The following is a 24,427-nucleotide window of genomic DNA, read 5'->3' on the forward strand; positions in this document are numbered from 1 at the left end:
AATAACTGTTAATATGTTACGTTAACATACCAGACACTTACCACAGTTCTGTCTATGCGTCATGTAGCTGAAGGTGTTACGTTAGCATACGTACAACTATTCACCATGTTCTCTCATCTGTTATTATTTTAAATTGCATTTCAAGATTAAATATCTGTTCTTGGTCTTGGATTTTATCAAATACATTTCCCCCAAAAATGTGACTTATACTCCAGTGCGACTTATAGTCGGGGAAATACAGTATTTGAAGAGCTCATTACCGTCATAAGTTACTTACTTATTGTAAGAATAGACTTTAGATATTACGCAATTTCAAAGCAATTCTACGAATACAACGTTCTACAGACCTAAACATGTATAATGGGTCAAATTGATGCAGCTCAAATATAACAAATTATTACTTTAAAATATTGCACGCACATGGTGGACGGGTAAAGGTAAGTTCAAGCGCAGCAGAGATAAGAAGTATTCATTTACTCAGGTTAACATTTTCTTCAGCAACTTTTTAAAGAAATTGAAAGTTTTAGATGATATTCTGACACTATATTTAACCTCTATTTGAGCAATGTTTTATTTGAGGCAAAATTAGCAGAAAAAATGAAACGGTTCGAACATTTGACAGTCAATGTATTTTTGTCTATTCTTTTGAGAATCTTTGCCTCATTATTCAAATCTGTCTGTTCCATTACATGTTAAATAATACCGTATTTTCCGGAGTATAAGTCGCACCAGCCAAAAAAAAGCATAATAGAGAAGAAAAAAACATATATAAGTTGCACTGGAGTATGAAATGCGTTTGGAAGTGTGAAAATAACAAATAATATCACATATAAGTCGCTCCGGAGTATAAGTAAATAAGTATAACTATAAGTATAAGTCGCAGCCTGGCCAAAACTATGAAAAAGGTGCGATTTATAGTGCGGAAAATACGGTATGTCCAAACTCAAGGAGGAGTTTTTCCTTTTACTTCTAGTTTATCTACAAATTTGGCTACCTCTGATTAGCATAAATGATCAAGTTCAACATTTCGTTCGTGTCCACATCTAGGTCCATGACGCTATCACATTCATGAAGCCTTCAATCAGCATCCATGACACATTTATTACAGATCGGTGCAAATATAAATAAATAAATATACAGAGTTACATTTTCAGTCATCACTTCTGAGCCCATGTGGTTCATCGTTTGGAGCAGGATCGAGCCACAGCTTTGGCAAAGTGATCACAGTAAACTTTCCCGTCTGCTCCGACGCCTGCCTCCTTCAGCAGATCGTCCACTGAACCCAAAGAGAAACAAAACAGGTTTAATATAACTGTCAACGTGTCCAAAGGTGAACAACTAAATGAAAATGTGCTGTCAGAATCTGGACTTTGGTTCAAATGGAATAAATATCTACAACAAGACTATTCCAGGACTAAACCAGGTCTGAAACAAGACTATTCCAGGACTAAACCAGGTCTGTAACAAGACTATTCCAGGTCCAAACCAGGTTTGTAACAAGACTATTCCAAGACTAAACCAGGTCTAAAACAATACTATTCCAAGACTAAACCAGGTCTGTGACAAGACTATTCCAGGTCTAAACCAGGTCTGTAACAAGACTATTCCAGGTCTAAACCAGGTCTGTAACAAGACTATTCCAGGTCCAAACCAGGTTTGTAACAAGACTATTCCAAGACTAAACCAGGTCTAAAACAAGACTATTCCAAGACTAAACCAGGTCTAAAACAAGACTATTCCAGGTCCAAACCAGGTCTGAAACAAGACTATTCCAGGTCTAAACCAGGTCTGGAACAAGACTATTCCAGGTCTAAACCAGGTTTGTAACAAGACTATTCTAGGACTAAACCAGGTCTGTAACAAGACTATTCCAGGTCTAAACCAGGTCTGGAACAAGACTATTCCAGGTCTAAACCAGGTTTGTAACAAGACTATTCCAGGTCTAAACCAGGTCTAAAACAAGACTATTCCAGGACTAAACCAGGTCTGTAACAAGACTATTCCAGGTCTAAACCAGGTCTAAAACAAGACTATTCCAGGTCTAAACCAGGTCTGTAACAAGACTATTCCAGGACTAAACCAGGTCTAAAACAAGACTATTCCAAGACTAAACCAGGTCTAAAACAAGACTATTCCAGGTCTAAACCAGGTCTGAAACAAGACTATTCCAGGTCTAAACCAGGTCTGGAACAAGACTATTCCAGGTCTAAACCAGGTTTGTAACAAGACTATTCCAGGACTAAACCAGGTCTGTAACAAGACTATTCCAGGTCTAAACCAGGTCTGTAACAAGACTATTCCAGGTCTAAACCAGGTCTGTAACAAGACTATTCCAGGACTAAACCAGGTCTAAAACAAGACTATTCCAGGACTAAACCAGGTCTGTAACAAGACTATTCCAGGTCTAAACCAGGTCTAAAACAAGACTATTCCAGGTCTAAACCAGGTCTGTAACAAGACTATTCCAGGACTAAACCAGGTCAAAAACAAGACTATTCCAGGACTAAACCAGGTCTGTAACAAGACTATTCCAGGACTAAACCAGGTCTGAAACAAGACTATTCCAGGACTAAACCAGGTCTGAAACAAGACTATTCCAGGACTAAACCAGGTCTGTAACAAGACTATTCCAGGTCTAAACCAGGTCTAAAACAAGACTATTCCAGGACTAAACCAGGTCAAAAACAAGACTATTCCAGGACTAAACCAGGTCTGTAACAAGACTATTCCAGGACTAAACCAGGTCTGAAACAAGACTATTCCAGGACTAAACCAGGTCTGAAACAAGACTATTCCAGGACTAAACCAGGTCTGTAACAAGACTATTCCAGGACTAAACCAGGTCAAAAACAAGACTATTCCAGGACTAAACCAGGTCTGAAACAAGACTATTCCAGGACTAAACCAGGTCTAAAACAAGACTATTCCAGGACTAAACCAGGTCTGTAACAAGACTATTCCAGGTCCAAACCAGGTTTGTAACAAGACTATTCCAAGACTAAACCAGGTCTAAAACAAGACTATTCCAAGACTAAACCAGGTCTGAAACAAGACTATTCCAGGTCTAAACCAGGTCTGGAACAAGACTATTCCAGGTCTAAACCAGGTTTGTAACAAGACTATTCTAGGACTAAACCAGGTCTGTAACAAGACTATTCCAGGACTAAACCAGGTCTAAAACAAGACTATTCCAAGACTAAACCAGGTCTAAAACAAGACTATTCCAGGTCTAAACCAGGTCTGAAACAAGACTATTCCAGGTCTAAACCAGGTCTGGAACAAGACTATTCCAGGTCTAAACCAGGTTTGTAACAAGACTATTCCAGGACTAAACCAGGTCTGTAACAAGACTATTCCAGGTCTAAACCAGGTCTGTAACAAGACTATTCCAGGTCTAAACCAGGTCTAAAACAAGACTATTCCAGGACTAAACCAGGTCAAAAACAAGACTATTCCAGGACTAAACCAGGTCTGTAACAAGACTATTCCAGGACTAAACCAGGTCTGAAACAAGACTATTCCAGGACTAAACCAGGTCTGAAACAAGACTATTCCAGGACTAAACCAGGTCTGTAACAAGACTATTCCAGGACTAAACCAGGTCAAAAACAAGACTATTCCAGGACTAAACCAGGTCTGAAACAAGACTATTCCAGGACTAAACCAGGTCTGTAACAAGACTATTCCAGGACTAAACCAGGTCTGAAACAAGACTATTCCAGGTCTGAACCAGGTCTGAAACAAGACTATTCCAGGTCTAAACCAGGTCTAAAACAAGACTATTCCAGGACTAAACCAGGTCTGTAACAAGACTATTCCAGGACTAAACCAGGTCTGAAACAAGACTATTCCAGGTCTAAACCAGGTCTAAAACAAGACTATTCCAGGACTAAACCAGGTCTGTAACAAGACTATTCCAGGACTAAACCAGGTCTGAAACAAGACTATTCCAGGACTAAACCAGGTCTGTAACAAGACTATTCCAGGACTAAACCAGGTCTAAAACAAGACTATTCCAGGACTAAACCAGGTCTGTAACAAGACTATTCCAGGTCTAAACCAGGTCTAAAACAAGACTATTCCAGGTCTAAACCAGGTCTGTAACAAGACTATTCCAGGACTAAACCAGGTCAAAAACAAGACTATTCCAGGACTAAACCAGGTCTGTAACAAGACTATTCCAGGACTAAACCAGGTCTGAAACAAGACTATTCCAGGACTAAACCAGGTCTGAAACAAGACTATTCCAGGACTAAACCAGGTCTGTAACAAGACAATTCCAGGTCTAAACCAGGTCTAAAACAAGACTATTCCAGGACTAAACCAGGTCAAAAACAAGACTATTCCAGGACTAAACCAGGTCTGTAACAAGACTATTCCAGGACTAAACCAGGTCTGAAACAAGACTATTCCAGGACTAAACCAGGTCTGAAACAAGACTATTCCAGGACTAAACCAGGTCAAAAACAAGACTATTCCAGGACTAAACCAGGTCAAAAACAAGACTATTCCAGGACTAAACCAGGTCTGAAACAAGACTATTCCAGGACTAAACCAGGTCTGAAACAAGACTATTCCAGGACTAAACCAGGTCTGTAACAAGACTATTCCAGGACTAAACCAGGTCTGAAACAAGACTATTCCAGGTCTAAACAAGGTCTAAAACAAGACTATTCCAGGACTAAACCAGGTCTGTAACAAGACTATTCCAGGACTAAACCAGGTCTGAAACAAGACTATTCCAGGTCTAAACCAGGTCTGTAACAAGACTATTCCAGGTCCAAACCAGGTTTGTAACAAGACTATTCCAAGACTAAACCAGGTCTGAAACAAGACTATTCCAGGACTAAACCAGGTCTGAAACAAGACTATTCAAGGACTAAACCAGGTCTAAAACAAGACTATTCCAGGACTAAACCAGGTCTGAAACAAGACTATTCCAGGTCTAAACCAGGTCTGAAACAAGACTATTCCAGGTCTAAACCAGGTCTAAAACAAGACTATTCCAGGACTAAACCAGGTCTGTAACAAGACTATTCCAGGACTAAACCAGGTCTGAAACAAGACTATTCCAGGTCTAAACCAGGTCTAAAACAAGACTATTCCAGGACTAAACCAGGTCTGTAACAAGACTATTCCAGGACTAAACCAGGTCTGAAACAAGACTATTCCAGGACTAAACCAGGTCTGTAACAAGACTATTCCAGGTCCAAACCAGGTTTGTAACAAGACTATTCCAGGTCTAAACCAGGTCTGTAACAAGACTATTCCAGGACTAAACCAGGTCAAAAACAAGACTATTCCAGGACTAAACCAGGTCTGTAACAAGACTATTCCAGGACTAAACCAGGTCTGAAACAAGACTATTCCAGGACTAAACCAGGTCTGAAACAAGACTATTCCAGGACTAAACCAGGTCTAAAACAAGACTATTCCAGGACTAAACCAGGTCTGAAACAAGACTATTCCAGGTCTAAACCAGGTCTGAAACAAGACTATTCCAGGTCTAAACCAGGTTTAAAACAAGACTATTCCAGGACTAAACCAGGTCTGTAACAAGACTATTCCAGGACTAAACCAGGTCTGTAACAAGACTATTCCAGGACTAAACCAGGTCAAAAACAAGACTATTCCAGGACTAAACAAGGTCTGAAACTAGACTATTCCAGGACTAAACCAGGTCTAAAACAAGACTATTCCAGGTCTAAACCAGGTCTGGAACAAGACTATTCCAGGTCTAAACCAGGTCTAAAACAAAACTATTCCAGGACTAAACCAGGTCTGTAACAAGACTATTCCAGGACTAAACCAGGTCTGTAACAAGACTATTCCAGGACTAAACCAGGTCTAAAACAAGACTATTCCAGGACTAAACCAGGTCTGTAACAAGACTATTCCAGGACTAAACCAGGTCTAAAACAAGACTATTCCAGGACTAAACCAGGTCTAAAACAAGACTATTCCAGGACTAAACCAGGTCTGTAACAAGACTATTCCAGGACTAAACCAGGTCTGTAACAAGACTATTCCAGGTCTAAACCAGGTCTAAAACAAGACTATTCCAGGACTAAACCAGGTCTGTAACAAGACTATTCCAGGTCTAAACCAGGTCTAAAACAAGACTATTCCAGGTCCAAACCAGGTCTGAAACAAGACTATTCCAGGTCTAAACCAGGTCTGGAACAAGACTATTCCAGGTCTAAACCAGGTTTGTAACAAGACTATTCTAGGACTAAACCAGGTCTGTAACAAGACTATTCCAGGTCTAAACCAGGTCTGGAACAAGACTATTCCAGGTCTAAACCAGGTTTGTAACAAGACTATTCCAGGTCTAAACCAGGTCTAAAACAAGACTATTCCAGGACTAAACCAGGTCTGTAACAAGACTATTCCAGGTCTAAACCAGGTCTAAAACAAGACTATTCCAGGTCTAAACCAGGTCTGTAACAAGACTATTCCAGGACTAAACCAGGTCTAAAACAAGACTATTCCAAGACTAAACCAGGTCTAAAACAAGACTATTCCAGGTCTAAACCAGGTCTGAAACAAGACTATTCCAGGTCTAAACCAGGTCTGGAACAAGACTATTCCAGGTCTAAACCAGGTTTGTAACAAGACTATTCCAGGACTAAACCAGGTCTGTAACAAGACTATTCCAGGTCTAAACCAGGTCTGTAACAAGACTATTCCAGGTCTAAACCAGGTCTGTAACAAGACTATTCCAGGACTAAACCAGGTCTAAAACAAGACTATTCCAGGACTAAACCAGGTCTGTAACAAGACTATTCCAGGTCTAAACCAGGTCTAAAACAAGACTATTCCAGGTCTAAACCAGGTCTGTAACAAGACTATTCCAGGACTAAACCAGGTCAAAAACAAGACTATTCCAGGACTAAACCAGGTCTGTAACAAGACTATTCCAGGACTAAACCAGGTCTGAAACAAGACTATTCCAGGACTAAACCAGGTCTGAAACAAGACTATTCCAGGACTAAACCAGGTCTGTAACAAGACTATTCCAGGTCTAAACCAGGTCTAAAACAAGACTATTCCAGGACTAAACCAGGTCAAAAACAAGACTATTCCAGGACTAAACCAGGTCTGTAACAAGACTATTCCAGGACTAAACCAGGTCTGAAACAAGACTATTCCAGGACTAAACCAGGTCTGAAACAAGACTATTCCAGGACTAAACCAGGTCAAAAACAAGACTATTCCAGGACTAAACCAGGTCAAAAACAAGACTATTCCAGGACTAAACCAGGTCTGAAACAAGACTATTCCAGGACTAAACCAGGTCTAAAACAAGACTATTCCAGGACTAAACCAGGTCTGTAACAAGACTATTCCAGGTCCAAACCAGGTTTGTAACAAGACTATTCCAAGACTAAACCAGGTCTAAAACAAGACTATTCCAAGACTAAACCAGGTCTGAAACAAGACTATTCCAGGTCTAAACCAGGTCTGGAACAAGACTATTCCAGGTCTAAACCAGGTTTGTAACAAGACTATTCTAGGACTAAACCAGGTCTGTAACAAGACTATTCCAGGTCTAAACCAGGTCTAAAACAAGACTATTCCAGGACTAAACCAGGTCTGTAACAAGACTATTCCAGGTCTAAACCAGGTCTAAAACAAGACTATTCCAGGTCTAAACCAGGTCTGTAACAAGACTATTCCAGGACTAAACCAGGTCTAAAACAAGACTATTCCAAGACTAAACCAGGTCTAAAACAAGACTATTCCAGGTCTAAACCAGGTCTGAAACAAGACTATTCCAGGTCTAAACCAGGTCTGGAACAAGACTATTCCAGGTCTAAACCAGGTTTGTAACAAGACTATTCCAGGACTAAACCAGGTCTGTAACAAGACTATTCCAGGTCTAAACCAGGTCTGTAACAAGACTATTCCAGGTCTAAACCAGGTCTAAAACAAGACTATTCCAGGACTAAACCAGGTCAAAAACAAGACTATTCCAGGACTAAACCAGGTCTGTAACAAGACTATTCCAGGACTAAACCAGGTCTGAAACAAGACTATTCCAGGACTAAACCAGGTCTGAAACAAGACTATTCCAGGACTAAACCAGGTCTGTAACAAGACTATTCCAGGACTAAACCAGGTCAAAAACAAGACTATTCCAGGACTAAACCAGGTCTGAAACAAGACTATTCCAGGACTAAACCAGGTCTGTAACAAGACTATTCGAGGACTAAACCAGGTCTGAAACAAGACTATTCCAGGTCTGAACCAGGTCTGAAACAAGACTATTCCAGGTCTAAACCAGGTCTAAAACAAGACTATTCCAGGACTAAACCAGGTCTGTAACAAGACTATTCCAGGACTAAACCAGGTCTGAAACAAGACTATTCCAGGTCTAAACCAGGTCTAAAACAAGACTATTCCAGGACTAAACCAGGTCTGTAACAAGACTATTCCAGGACTAAACCAGGTCTGAAACAAGACTATTCCAGGACTAAACCAGGTCTGTAACAAGACTATTCCAGGACTAAACCAGGTCTAAAACAAGACTATTCCAGGACTAAACCAGGTCTGTAACAAGACTATTCCAGGTCTAAACCAGGTCTAAAACAAGACTATTCCAGGTCTAAACCAGGTCTGTAACAAGACTATTCCAGGACTAAACCAGGTCAAAAACAAGACTATTCCAGGACTAAACCAGGTCTGTAACAAGACTATTCCAGGACTAAACCAGGTCTGAAACAAGACTATTCCAGGACTAAACCAGGTCTGAAACAAGACTATTCCAGGACTAAACCAGGTCTGTAACAAGACAATTCCAGGTCTAAACCAGGTCTAAAACAAGACTATTCCAGGACTAAACCAGGTCAAAAACAAGACTATTCCAGGACTAAACCAGGTCTGTAACAAGACTATTCCAGGACTAAACCAGGTCTGAAACAAGACTATTCCAGGACTAAACCAGGTCTGAAACAAGACTATTCCAGGACTAAACCAGGTCAAAAACAAGACTATTCCAGGACTAAACCAGGTCAAAAACAAGACTATTCCAGGACTAAACCAGGTCTGAAACAAGACTATTCCAGGACTAAACCAGGTCTGAAACAAGACTATTCCAGGTCTAAACCAGGTCTGAAACAAGACTATTCCAGGTCTAAACCAGGTCTAAAACAAGACTATTCCAGGACTAAACCAGGTCTGTAACAAGACTATTCCAGGACTAAACCAGGTCTGAAACAAGACTATTCCAGGTCTAAACAAGGTCTAAAACAAGACTATTCCAGGACTAAACCAGGTCTGTAACAAGACTATTCCAGGACTAAACCAGGTCTGAAACAAGACTATTCCAGGTCTAAACCAGGTCTGTAACAAGACTATTCCAGGTCCAAACCAGGTTTGTAACAAGACTATTCCAAGACTAAACCAGGTCTGAAACAAGACTATTCCAGGACTAAACCAGGTCTGAAACAAGACTATTCAAGGACTAAACCAGGTCTAAAACAAGACTATTCCAGGACTAAACCAGGTCTGAAACAAGACTATTCCAGGTCTAAACCAGGTCTGAAACAAGACTATTCCAGGTCTAAACCAGGTCTAAAACAAGACTATTCCAGGACTAAACCAGGTCTGTAACAAGACTATTCCAGGACTAAACCAGGTCTGAAACAAGACTATTCCAGGTCTAAACCAGGTCTAAAACAAGACTATTCCAGGACTAAACCAGGTCTGTAACAAGACTATTCCAGGACTAAACCAGGTCTGAAACAAGACTATTCCAGGACTAAACCAGGTCTGTAACAAGACTATTCCAGGTCTAAACCAGGTCTGTAACAAGACTATTCCAGGTCCAAACCAGGTTTGTAACAAGACTATTCCAAGACTAAACCAGGTCTAAAACAAGACTATTCCAGGTCTAAACCAGGTCTGAAACAAGACTATTCCAGGTCTAAACCAGGTCTGGAACAAGACTATTCCAGGTCTAAACCAGGTTTGTAACAAGACTATTCCAGGACTAAACCAGGTCTAAAACAAGACTATTCCAGGACTAAACCAGGTCTGTAACAAGACTATTCCAGGACTAAACCAGGTCTGTAACAAGACTATTCCAGGTCTAAACCAGGTCTAAAACAAGACTATTCCAGGACTAAACCAGGTCTGTAACAAGACTATTCCAGGTCTAAACCAGGTCTAAAACAAGACTATTCCAGGTCTAAACCAGGTCTGTAACAAGACTATTCCAGGACTAAACCAGGTCAAAAACAAGACTATTCCAGGACTAAACCAGGTCTGTAACAAGACTATTCCAGGACTAAACCAGGTCTGAAACAAGACTATTCCAGGACTAAACCAGGTCTGAAACAAGACTATTCCAGGACTAAACCAGGTCTAAAACAAGACTATTCCAGGACTAAACCAGGTCTGAAACAAGACTATTCCAGGTCTAAACCAGGTCTGAAACAAGACTATTCCAGGTCTAAACCAGGTTTAAAACAAGACTATTCCAGGACTAAACCAGGTCTGTAACAAGACTATTCCAGGACTAAACCAGGTCTGTAACAAGACTATTCCAGGACTAAACCAGGTCAAAAACAAGACTATTCCAGGACTAAACAAGGTCTGAAACTAGACTATTCCAGGACTAAACCAGGTCTAAAACAAGACTATTCCAGGTCTAAACCAGGTCTGGAACAAGACTATTCCAGGTCTAAACCAGGTCTAAAACAAAACTATTCCAGGACTAAACCAGGTCTGTAACAAGACTATTCCAGGACTAAACCAGGTCTGTAACAAGACTATTCCAGGACTAAACCAGGTCTAAAACAAGACTATTCCAGGACTAAACCAGGTCTGTAACAAGACTATTCCAGGACTAAACCAGGTCTAAAACAAGACTATTCCAGGACTAAACCAGGTCTAAAACAAGACTATTCCAGGACTAAACCAGGTCTGTAACAAGACTATTCCAGGACTAAACCAGGTCTGTAACAAGACTATTCCAGGTCTAAACCAGGTCTAAAACAAGACTATTCCAGGACTAAACCAGGTCTGTAACAAGACTATTCCAGGTCTAAACCAGGTCTAAAACAAGACTATTCCAGGTCTAAACCAGGTCTGTAACAAGACTATTCCAGGACTAAACCAGGTCAAAAACAAGACTATTCCAGGACTAAACCAGGTCTGTAACAAGACTATTCCAGGACTAAACCAGGTCTGAAACAAGACTATTCCAGGACTAAACCAGGTCTGAAACAAGACTATTCCAGGACTAAACCAGGTCTAAAACAAGACTATTCCAGGACTAAACCAGGTCTGAAACAAGACTATTCCAGGTCTAAACCAGGTCTGAAACAAGACTATTCCAGGTCTAAACCAGGTTTAAAACAAGACTATTCCAGGACTAAACCAGGTCTGTAACAAGACTATTCCAGGACTAAACCAGGTCAAAAACAAGACTATTCCAGGACTAAACAAGGTCTGAAACTAGACTATTCCAGGACTAAACCAGGTCTAAAACAAGACTATTCCAGGTCTAAACCAGGTCTGGAACAAGACTATTCCAGGTCTAAACCAGGTCTAAAACAAAACTATTCCAGGACTAAACCAGGTCTGTAACAAGACTATTCCAGGACTAAACCAGGTATGTAACAAGACTATTCCAGGACTAAACCAGGTCTAAAACAAGACTATTCCAGGACTAAACCAGGTCTGTAACAAGACTATTCCAGGACTAAACCAGGTCTAAAACAAGACTATTCCAGGACTAAACCAGGTCTAAAACAAGACTATTCCAGGACTAAACCAGGTCTAAAACAAGACTATTCCAGGTCTAAACCAGGTCTGTAACAAGACTATTCCAGGTCCAAACCAGGTCTAAAACAGGAGGTTTCCTGCTTGACTCTCCCGTGTTGTATTTGCATTTATTTCATTCTTGCATGTTTCATTGCTCTAAAATATGTTGAAAACCTGCACTTTTAAGAGGTTACAGGTCAGACTATGGCTAAGGTTAAGGTACATTTGATTGGAAATGTAATCACGTGCATAAGAATGTTTTCAAGGTATTTTTGAGGGAATTAAAAAACATCCACAATTAAATTAATGGTAAAGTCAATACTGACGAACGTCCATTGCAACGTAATAATATGAACTTGAAGTCGAGCCGAAAAGTTACACAGTGTACCTTGAAATAAACGTAAGATGTATAGAGTTACTATTCTGTGGAACATTCCAGGCAAAGCAATACTATCTTCATCTACATCTAAAGTAAATAGTGTTGTTCGTGGCGTGTGGTCCTCGCCTTCCTTATCCGTGAGCTTCTCTCCCAGGCCGGTGAGCTTGGCGCGCAGCTCAGACACCAGGATGTAGCCCTTCTGTTCTTTGTCCGCCATCCTCAGCGCCTCCAGGATCTCGTCCTCTGGCGCCTCCTGCTGGAGCTGCCGGTGCATGATGCTGAGGAAGGTGGAGAAGTCCAGCTCTCCTCCTCGCTCTGGCGACAAACACCAAAAGCGTCCGGACGTTACAGAGATCTGTTTGACTCGCAGCAGCAGTTGCCAATTCCAATGTTTTTTTTTGTTTTTTTAAATAAACATGGACCAACAGGACAACAACACGACAACAACAGGACCAGCGAGCAGGAAAAACATATATAATATATAATATAAAAAATAATAATAAAGACAAATTTGGAAGAATAATCATAATAGAACAATATCCATTAAATAAATTAAAACAACAGGACCAGCGAGCAGGAAAAGAATTACAAATAAAATAAAGAAATAGTAATAATAATAATAAAGAAGAATGTGAAAAATAGTCATAGTTGAACAATATCAGTTAAATAAAATTAAGACGCAACAAGTTCAACAGTCAAGTCTCATTTAGTCCAAAGTTTATTATATTTGTCCATTTCCAAATTAAGTCTGAATGTCATTTTATTTCATTTGTCTGATGTCAATTACATTGTGAGTCCAGTCCTTGATCATTGGTGATATCTGTGTCATCCACTTCCTCGTGTTGGTTTTTTCATGCAGCCAAAAGTACATTCCAAAGGTATTTATTCATTATGTCCATGGCAGGAGTTTTTTTCCCTCCAGACATGTGAGTTTGAGGTTCTCCACTGGGATGTAAACACACACACACACACACACACACACTCACACACACACACTCACACACACACACACACACACACACACACACACTTTCCCACTGTTCATCTGTCAAAACAAGACTATCGTCTCTTTCGGGACATTGAGAGAGTGGACTCATACAAGTACATGGGTGTTCATCTGAACCACAAACTGGACTGGACTCATAACACAGACGCACTGTACAGGACGAGCCAGAGTCGGCTCTACCTCCTGAGGAGACGCAGGTCTTTTGGAGTGACAGGGCCGCTACTGAAGACCATCTACGACTCTGTGGTGGCATCAGCCCTCCTGTACGGTGTGGTCTGCTGGAGCAGCAGCATCACAGAGAGGGTGAGGAAGAGGCTGGACAGAGTCATCAAGAAGTCCAGCTCCGTCCTGGGCTGTGCTCTGGACTCGGTGCAGGAGGTGGGGGACAGAAGGGTCCTGGCTAGATTCACATCTATGCTGGACCATGAGTGTCGCCCCCTGCAGGACACTCTCTCTGCTCTGGAGAGCAGCTTCAGTGAGAGACTGATCCACCCTCGCTGTGTGAAGGAGAGGTTTCGCAGTTCTTTCCTTCCTGCTGCTGTCAGACTTTATAACAAACACTGTTAGCCCTAAACATGTGCAATACTGACCTAACCATGTGCAATACCGTCATATTCATGTGCAATTACTGTCATACTCACAAACAATGTACATAAGAGTGTTTACTTACCATTCGTATTAGTATTATTTAGTCTTATGCTAGCTATTTTTACTTTACTTTATTGTATTATTATTTTATTTTCATCTTTTTATTTATTTATTTTTCTCCTCCATTCCCTATTAAGATATGAGAGGAGTTTTGTTAATAAGAGTTTTTTGTTTTGTTTATAAGAGTTCTTCTATTAAGAGTGTTTTTTTTAAACTTCCTATAAGTTATCTGTCCTTTCCCCTGTATCTACTGCGTTGTAACACCGAAATTTCCCCATGTGTGGACAATGAAGGATTATCTTATCTTTCCCATTTATTTTTAATATATATTCAGTAGAGTATTTGTCCAGATTAGTAATGCATTGATATAATTTTGATATTATTCCCCTCGAAGTTTTCAAGAAAGCAGTAGTATTATTCAAGTTACAGGTCAGATCTGTGGAGAGGCCACTCACAGTAAGAAAGCACAATGAAAAATAAATAAATCTTTGATTAATTGACTATTATTATGATTATTATTCGTAGCAATAAAAACACCTCTTAGTGAGAAAATTGAAGATAGAAAAGTCAAACTCAGAAACATTCCAGGCAAAGTAATAGACTTGAAGAGTGGCAGGTGGCAGACTCTCCACAAGAAAAGTGACATTGACAGGGCGCAGACCGGGTTTGCTGTAATATATAATAATCACGGGTACTCACATCGTAAAATACAGGACTGTGATTTGAGTGTGGCAGAACCGAGGTCACTGCAGCAGAAGTCCACGAATAAACCAAAGATAATATTGTGAATGTGAATTAGTTGTTCAAACAGAAAAGCAGTTTGCGGCGTAATCAGTAAACATGTCGGACGAGCGCATCTGTGTGCTCTTAATTATGTTCGCTTCGTAAATTCTGTTCAGAGGAGATTAAAAATGTATTAGAGGCAGAAAGCACAAGAGCTGTGCGCACAAGGGGAATATTAAAACCACAATCCGATTTTTAATCAACAGAAAACATTGATCCGGAGTAAACATGTTTAGCCTGTTTCTTTCCAAATAGCAATTTTAAAACAAAGAAATCTTTTCGATGGTCCAAACTCCTCGAAATGGCGTGTTAAATTAAATAATGGTCCATTTTACATCTACTCTTCGGCTACTCTCTGGTGCTGCTGTATCAGAGCCACACCTGTAACGGTAAATATAAGTGTATATTAGTCGTGTAAGTTTGAAAAAAATATCATTCCAAAGCAAGGCATTACTCATTTATTTTTCTACGCTAGCAGCTAAATAATAAATATATATTTTATATATATATATATATATATATATATATATATATATATAAAATATATACATGTTTTATAAGTCTACCGCCCAGAGAACAGCCGTTATTACAACTATATCAAAGTGTTTTGTTGTACAACGTATTTGAAGTTGTTACTCCTGCCAAACATAAGGCCCTGTTAAATTGCGTGTATATATTTAGTCAAAGTATTTAGTACATGTTTATTTTCATCTAATTTAGTTAAAGCATTTTTTTTATTTTATTCTTTTTTTCTATTTTTCTATTCTATTTGTTGTTTCATGCACCTTGTCGCCAAAAAAAGTTCCCAATTTGTGAATCTTGTTTTTAATCACTGACAATGGCAATAATCCTTTTTCTGATTCTGATTCTCGTAAACGCAGATGTGCAGAGATGCTAAATCGACGCGGAAAATGCTATCAATAGTATGGCTGCTGTTTCCTGTTTACACTTTAGCTTTAGCGTTAGCCACGACTCACTGCGCCACAAACTTACTCAACGTCTCTTTGGGAATTGCTGACATTGACCTATAAAACGTACAATTCAGGTAGATTTTAGTTTATTATGTTTGCGTGACGCCCAGTTACCCTGAAGTTACCGAGGAGCTCCGAGGCTAGCGATTTGGGCACCAGAGTTTGGTGGTGAACACGTCTGCCGTTCCGAAACCATTTTCCTTTGCGCAACAGCATTGTAATTGCAGCGCTGGAAATTGAAAGACCTGTTACTCTTCTTCTGATATTCAGGCTTCAGATAAAGACACTTTGAACTCCGAGCGCGACATTACACAGCCGCTTACATTTACCACACGCCGGAGCAATAATTCATTCCCATAAAGAATCCCCTTTGGCGCTAATTCACATCGTGTTAGAATATGACAAACGGCCCGAGAGTTTTCTAATGGCTGCCTTTGCTCAGAAACTGCCCCCGAGCTCAATGCAACGAGGAATATATTAAAGCTACGGGACGAATTAGCATTTTAAGCGCTACAAATTAGCTTAAGTGCATGTTAGATCAGGGGAATGGCTGTTTCGACCTGAAGCTAGAAAAAAATGAGTAATCAATCTCTATTAATGAACTGAACACAAATTCTCAGCCATTATGTTCAAGAAGCTGTTATTCGTTTATTATATTATTATAATTATATATTATTTTGTGTTTTTAATGGTAAATGTGGCAAGAGTATTCGAGTAATTCCAGGGCCTTAAACAATGAACGTTTTTGACTTAAAAGATTTTTTAAATCGCACCGACCTTGAAAGGACCGTTCATGCTTCCGTCAGCTCTTTATGTCGGTGTCTCCCGGTTGCCTTCAGCCGCCTTCAGCCGCCTTCAGTCAGCCGCCTTCAGCCGTCTTCAGTCAGCCGCCTTCAGTCAGCCGCCTTCAGCCGTCTTTAGTCAGCCGCCTTCAGTCAGCCGCCTTCAGCCGTCTTCAGTCAGCCGCCTTCAGCCGTCTTCAGTCAGCCGCCTTCAGCCGCCTTCAGTCAGCCGCCTTCAGTCAGCCGCCTTCAGCCGCCCTGAGCCACCCTGAGCCGCCTTCAGCTCTTACAGAATGTTCCTTTTCTAACGCACCCAGACGTCTACACATCACCACAGTTTTGCATGCCATTGACTTTTAGAAATTATTTTAAAATGTTACTTTTTGTTCTTAAAGTGCCCCCTACAGGTCGAATGACTCATTGAACTAAAACGCAGTTAAAGGCGCAATGGACGATTTTTCTGCGATTTGAGAATGCAGGCGGAAGTGCGCATGCGCAATCCCCCGTGCGGACTGATACAACACACACGTGTGTTTGTTTATTAGCGCGACGGATCGCATCGCATCTCTCGTCTCCTGTAGATTTCAGTCTCTTCTGAGTCAGCTCGAACAGTCTTTCTCGTCTTCATTTTGTCCCGTACACTGAGGGAACTATATTATGATAGATCAATGCGCTTAGACACGCGGAAACGTGCTGCTTTCATGAGGACGAGTCGACGAGGCTGCAGGTGAGGGGTAGGTTTCATGATTGATTATGATGGACTAATCGGCTGTCCACACCACGAGGAAATAAGACTCAGATTTGGGCCAAAAAAATCGTCCATTCAACCTTTAAGATAAAAGTATGTTCTCGGGTTCTCCGGCTCCTCCCACCGTCCAAAGACCTGCATGTGTTAGGCAAAATTGGTAACTCTAAATTGGCCCTAGTGAATGAATGTGAGCGTGAACTGTCTGTAATGTCTATGTCTCTGTGTTGGCCCTGTGACAAGTTGGCCACTGTCCAGGATGTACCCCGCCTAAGGCCCGAAGTCACTGGAATAGGCTCCAGTCACCCGCGACCCCGAAAGGGAACAAGCGGTAGAAAATGGATGGATGGATGGATGGATGTTCACTGAAGCCATTTCGAGCCATAAAATGATCAGCTAGTCTAGTGAACGAGTTTGACTTTACGTAGAGCAGAATTTCCTGGATTACCACTTGATGACATCACGCAGGGAGCCAACACGAGTGGAAGACAAAAGCACACGGACACAAAAGTCCGTGTGCGTTCATGATGAAACCTCACAACGGGTTAAACATGCTTTTGACGGGTATTTGTATGAAACTATAACATATGGAGATTATGATTTTACACCTTGTTCATTAAAAACGGCAATAATGATCTTAAACGGCATTAACTTTAAGAAGTTAAACTTTCATTGTTTTCATTGTTTAAAAAGAACCACGTGACATTTTTATCGATTTTACAGCTGTGGGCGGAGACAGGTGATAAGGAAACCAACATTTTCTAAGGAAACCGACCATGACTAAAGGACAACGCGTGCTTACTCAAACACGCGTGCATCAAAACACGACGCCGGGCAAGACAATGATGAAAGAATCTGAATGTAACACGATTAAAATCTCAGGAAAGTTGATTTTTACATATTACGTCCCCTTTAACTGCAGTGCACCTCCATCACAGCTTCTCTGGCGTGTACTTTGTCTTCATCTATTTCTTTTGTTTGGCTCGCTTTGCCCCTGTTTGTTCTCACAGTTCATAAATCATCTCCCACTCCGGAGCAAAGGCCACAACGCACTGTTGTTCCACCTCCTTCAGACCGTGTAAGAGTGCGGCGACAAATAAAGTACTGAAACATCGTAAATCATGACGGACGAGTCGGCGAGACGCCAACGCAGCACAGTCGCTTCATACGGCCTCGAACGTAGTACAAATGTAGTACATTACAGGTTACAATGGGTTTTGATTCCCTCTTTTGGCTTGAATTATTTACTAATAGTGAAGATTTAGTCAAGTACTTATTGTAGGTTGTAATAATATTAATAATAGTGATGGTTATAAATGATACATTTGGTACAAACTCTCTGTTGGTGTCCTTGCATTCTGTGCCAGAATGTCTACGCTGCCGAATCACTCTAAATGCATCTTCAATTGGATAAATAGGATCACTTAAAATGTTTTGTATAAAAGGTAAGAGGTCTCCTTTAAAGATGGGCTGCAACGTCTGTTAATAAGTGGAATATAGCTTTCATTTTTTCACATTCATATTAAGACTTGGATGCTAACGGCCAACGACGACTTGAAAGCACAATTACAAATAACTTTGCAGCCCATCTTTAAATAACCGTCACAGGACAACACAGACTGGCTGCGTCAATCCCAAATATCCAACACATTGCCTTACGTTGAGGTTTAGCAGCTGTGACATGACAAATTGCGGTAACACAATCACTTTGACCCAAAAGACAAATCTGCTTTAAAGGAGCTCTAGTGGGCCTAAAATGGAGAGGAAATTAGGATTCAAATCAGGCTAAAAATCCTCTAAAAAGTCTCACAGTTGTAAAAGTGACATATAAGTGATATTTCTTTTCTAGTAAAAGCAGCTCTGTGACTAAAGGCATTTCATCGCTCATTAGACGCCTGCTGTGATCACACATTTACTGATCGCTCACTGAGGAGGCTGAAGCTGTTTGGCCTTTTGGGATGAACGTGAGTGCGCTGGACATCCTGGACATCCTGGACATCCTGGACATCCTGGACTTCCTGGACATCCTGGACATCCTGGACATCCTGGACTTCCTGGACATCCTGGACATCCTGGACGCCTAAAAATCTCTTCTAAAGTTCTTTCCGAAAAGATCATGCATGTGGGGCTACTGCCACTGAGCTACTGCTACTGAACTACTGCCACTGAGCTACTGCCACTGAGCTACTGCTACTGAACTACTGCCACTGAGCTACTGCTACTGAACTACTGCTTCTGAGCTACTGCTTCTGAGCTACTGCCACTGAGCTACTGCCACTGAGCTACTGCTACTGAGCTACTGCCACTGAAATACTGCCACTGAGCTACTGCCACTGAGCTACTGCCACTGAACTACTGCCACTGAGCTACTGCCACTGAGCTACTGCTACTGAACTACTGCCACTGAGCTACTGCTACTGAACTACTGCCACTGAGCTACTGCCACTGAAATACTGCCACTGAGCTACTGCCACTTAGCTACCGCCACTGAGCTACTGCCATTGAACTACTGCCACTGAGCTACTGCTACTGAACTACTGCCACTGAGCTACTGCTACTGAACTACTGCTTCTGAGCTACTGCTTCTGAGCTACTGCCACTGAGCTACTGCCACTGAGCTACTGCTACTGAGCTACTGCCACTGAAATACTGCCACTGAGCTACTGCCACTGAGCTACTGCCACTGAACTACTGCCACTGAGCTACTGCCACTGAGCTACTGCTACTGAACTACTGCCACTGAGCTACTGCTACTGAACTACTGCCACTGAGCTACTGCCACTGAAATACTGCCACTGAGCTACTGCCACTTAGCTACCGCCACTGAGCTACTGCCATTGAACTACTGCCACTGAGCTACTGCTACTGAACTACTGCCACTGAGCTACTGCTACTGAACTACTGACACTGAGCTACTGCTTCTGAGCTACTGCCACTGAGCTACTGCCACTGAGCTACTGCTACTGAGCTACTGCCACTGAAATACTGCCACTGAGCTACTGCCACTGAGCTACCGCCACTGAGCTACTGCCACTGAACTACTGCCACTGAGCTACTGCCACTGAGCTACTGCTACTGAACTACTGCCACTGAGCTACTGCTACTGAACTACTACTACTGAACTACTGCCACTGAGCTACTGCTACTGAACTACTGCCACTGAGCTACTGCTTCTGAGCTACTGCCACTGAGCTACTGCTACTGAGCTACTGCCACTGAAATACTGCCACTGAGCTACTGCCACTGAGCTACCGCCACTGAGCTACTGCCACTGAACTACTGCCACTGAGCTACTGCCACTGAGCTACTGCTACTGAACTACTGCCACTGAGCTACTGCTACTGAACTACTGCTTCTGAGCTACTGCTTCTGAGCTACTGCCACTGAGCTACTGCTACTGAGCTACTGCCACTGAAATACTGCCACTGAGCTACTGCCACTGAGCTACCGCCACTGAGCTAATGCCACTGAACTACTGCCACTGAGCTACTGCCACTGAGCTACTGCTACTGAACTACTGCCACTTAGCTACCGCCACTGAGCTAATGCCACTGAACTACTGCCACTGAGCTACTGCTTCTGAGCTACTGCCACTGAGCTACTGCCACTGAGCTACTGCTACTGAGCTACTGCCACTGAAATACTGCCACTGAGCTACTGCCTCTGAGCTACCGCCACTGAGCTACTGCCACTGAACTACTGCCACTGAGCTACTGCCACTGAGCTACTGCTACTGAACTACTGCCACTGAGCTACTGCCACTGAGCTACTGCCCTCTACTGCCCGCTGTGGCAGAGAGCTCGTCTTCTGATCCGAAGGTTTGCGGTTTGAATCCCATATTGACATAAACATGGTTGGTAGAGCGGTCAGATCCACTGACCCACTGGTTGGTGGTGCAATTGCTGCTGCCTCCGATGAATACTGCCATTGTGTCCTTGGGCAAGACACTTAACCCTCTTCACCCTCAGTGTCTGCACACACTGGCGTTTTGAGTGCCGTGAAGGGAGAAAAGTGCTATGTAAATGTGACCAATTTTAACAGTACCATTTAAGTGAATATTTAAGAACTGGGAAAATCAGACGCACCACCTCCAATAGAAGCTCAATGGAACAAGAGAAGCTCAACAGAACAAGAAAAGCTCAATGGAACAAGAAAAGCTCAATGGAACAAGAGAAGCTCAACAGAACAAGAAAAGCTCAACAGAACAAGAAAAGCTCAACAGAACAGACGTAACTGCGTTTCCATGTGCAGAATATTCCAATATCGATATGTTTGTTGTCCACTTATATCCACTCTGACTTCTCCAGTCTCATGTCCCGTCTACACCAAGTCAGACTTAGACATTTAAGAAATACCATTTGTTCTATACCTGCTTTAAATGCAAATAAAAACATTTCACAAACATTTTTGCCATATACATTGAACAAAGTAAAAACAGGTCAGAGTTATTGTCCAAACATGAGTGTGAGCCGTACCTTTGCTGTGGCACAGCAGGTGGCGCTGCACCTCGTTGGGAGTGGGACTGGAGCCCAAACACCTCATGACCAGCATCAGGTCAGCGGCCTGGATCTTACCGTTCCTCTGCCGGTCGTACAACGAGAAACACTCCTTAAAGTCTGCAATGAAAGAGAAACGCTCTGAGGCTTGAAAATACAGTGAGGACGATGAAGATGATGAAGAGGAATCCACATACGTAATACTTAAAAGGCTATTAGTAAAAGGGGAGGATTATTTAGACACAGTTAATCAAAATACTTTCAGAAGAATAAGCAAATGATGGTCTCCACAATATATTTCTCATCATTGTGTTTGAATTATACATCGTTTATGTATTAAGCATGTGGGAAGGATAAAACCAAATACACTGCAAGAATGTCAAACTAGCATAATATTTAATTTAATAAGTTCATAATAATCACTGTTCATAATCACTCAGGAGCATTTATCTGTTTGGTGTCAACATATATAGTAAATTTAAGTATATTTAAGAGTCAAGTATGGTGAGTTTGTTCTTTAGTCTTGTCCTTGTTCTGGTTTAGTTCTCTTTTAGAAGTACTGGCTCCTGGTTTAGTCCTGGTTAGGGATCTTCTCAAAATAGGTGGAAGCTTAAAAGACAAGTTTTTCGTCTCTCTCTGGATCCCCTCCCCCCCTCAAAAGACAAAAAAAAATGTCTGGCTTCACATAAAATTGTACGCGTTGATAAAACGATCGTAGCTTGATAGACTCTGCTCATCTCTAGTGAACATCCCTGAACATCCTTTGGTAAGTTTATCAGTAGAAGTTATGAACTCTCCAAATAATGTCACCCGTAGAGCAGGTTTGTTTACGGCCCTACGACCATCCCATTCAAACAGAAACGGATCCCTTTCACAGAGCACAGTTTCCCAGGTCATTAGAAGTCAGATGGATCGTGTGTTCTTCACTTACCGTTGATCTGATCTTGGGTGAGGAACTTTGCCTGGGTTGAAGTGAAAAGAACGGCGAATGTCAAACACTAAAGAAGGAGGTAAACGACGGCAGGGACTGGAACTCACCATGTCAGCCACCATCACGCACCGATCCGGACTGTGGAAGATGATCCAGGCCGAGGATGTAACAGGAGCAAGAGGGAGGGACACGTGGAGGGACAGGGGAGGAACCAGAGGGACCAGAGGAGGAACCAGAGGGACGAGGAGGAACCAGAGGGACCAGAGGAGGAACCAGAGGGACCAGAGGAGGAACCAGAAGGGCAAGAGGAGGAACCAGAGGGACCAGAGGAGGAACCAGAGGGACGAGGAGGAACCAGAAGGACCAGAGGAGGAACCAGAGGGACGAGGAAGAACCAGAGGGACCAGAGGAGGAACCAGAGGGACGAGGAGGAACCAGAGGGACCAGAGGGACGAGGAGGAACCAGAGGGACGAGGAGGGACCAGAGGAGGAACCAGAGGGACGAGGAGGGACCAGAGGAGGAACCAGAGGGACGAGGAGGGACCAGTGGAGGGACCAGAGGGACGAGAAGGAACCAGAGGGACGAGGAGGAACCAGAGGGACCAGAGGAGGAACCAGAGGGACAAGGAGGGACCAGAGGAGGAACCAGAGGGACCAGAGGGATGAGGAGGAACCAGAGGGACGAGGGGGAACCAGAGGGACCAGAGGGATGAGGAGGAACCAGAGAGACAGTGGAGGAACCAGAGGGACAAGGAGGAACCAGAGGGACCAGAGGAAGAACCAGAGAGACCAGAGGGATGAGGAGGAACCAGATGAACTAGAGGGATGAGGAGGAACCGGAGGGACCAGAGGGATGAGGAGGAACCAGAGAAACCAGAGGGATGAGGAGGAACGAGAGGGACGAGGAGAGACCAGAGGGACCAGAGGAACCAGAGGGACGAGGAGGAACCAGAGGGACGAGGAATATTCTGTAAATACATTCATTGTATTCTCCCCTTCACTGTTAATCAATCAATATCTCAACACAATTATTAGTTTTCTTGCACACAAACATGTCTAAATGAGCTCTATGTCGTACTGGTTTCAGCATTCTGGTCAAACGTGAGAATTAGTGAGTTATTAAGCACTGGTAACTCCAAATATATGAGCTGAAGAGTAGAGTAATATAAGTAAATGTTCATGTTAAAGACACAATAGACGTGGAGTTCGAGGCTGTAGAACTCATCTCCAGTGGTTTTATTTACAGAACATGAATATTGATCAGCGCCGCAGCAGACGAGTGTTTGGTGTCTTTCCTCGAGCGTCGCCAGAAGAGTTTGATTACATTACAGCGTTACGTTTAACACAAAACAGTTCCGTCAATCAAATGAAATTAGTTTAGTTCAGTTTATGTACAAAATCATTCACCTTCAAGAGAAAAGACGATCTGCCGCTGCTACTTTCCCTCTGCAGCAGGTGACTACACGACAGCAGTAATACAAGTACACGTTTCATTGCAATTACAACGCGTTACATTCTATTATGAACATTAGCTCAGTAAAATCACTATAGACTGATTCACTAACAGGGACCACGCCACAACAATGGAGTATGAAAGAATGTTTATTGATAATAACGACGATGGAGCGACGATGGAGCGACGAGTGAGCGACGAGTGAGCGACGAGTGAGCGACGATGGAGAGACGATGGAGCAACGATGGAGCGACGATGGAGCGACGCGTGAGCGACGATGGAGCGACGAGTGAGCGACGATGGAGAGACGAGTGAGCGACGATCGAGCGACGAGTGAGCGACGATGGAGAGACGAGTGAGCGACGATCGAGCGACGATGGATAGACGATGGAGCGACGATGGAGCGACGAGTGAGCGACGAGTGAGCGACGATGGAGAGACGATGGAGCGACGATGGAGCG

The 24,427-nt window shown here is 42.4% G+C and overlaps 1 protein-coding gene across 1 annotated transcript; it reads right to left on the reverse strand.

Annotated features, from left to right (window-relative positions):
• Positions 1-1,122: 1,122 nt before the first annotated feature.
• On the reverse strand, positions 1,123-22,644 carry LOC140349130 (calmodulin-like protein 4). Its single transcript, XM_072435357.1, has 4 exons — positions 22,514-22,644; positions 21,562-21,702; positions 12,278-12,466; positions 1,123-1,276 (listed from the first exon to the last, which is right to left on the reverse strand). The coding sequence occupies exons 2-4, from the start codon at positions 21,635-21,637 to the stop codon at positions 1,179-1,181; spliced, it is 363 nt and encodes a 120-aa protein (XP_072291458.1). The 5' UTR covers positions 21,638-21,702; positions 22,514-22,644; the 3' UTR covers positions 1,123-1,178.
• Between the last annotated feature and the right edge of the window lie 1,783 nt (positions 22,645-24,427).

The sequence above is a fragment of the Eucyclogobius newberryi genome, unplaced genomic scaffold, assembly GCF_026437365.1.
Source record: "Eucyclogobius newberryi isolate DKJ021-1_F unplaced genomic scaffold, fEucNew1.0.hap1 SCAF_7, whole genome shotgun sequence".
Classification (NCBI taxonomy): domain Eukaryota; kingdom Metazoa; phylum Chordata; class Actinopteri; order Gobiiformes; family Gobiidae; genus Eucyclogobius; species Eucyclogobius newberryi.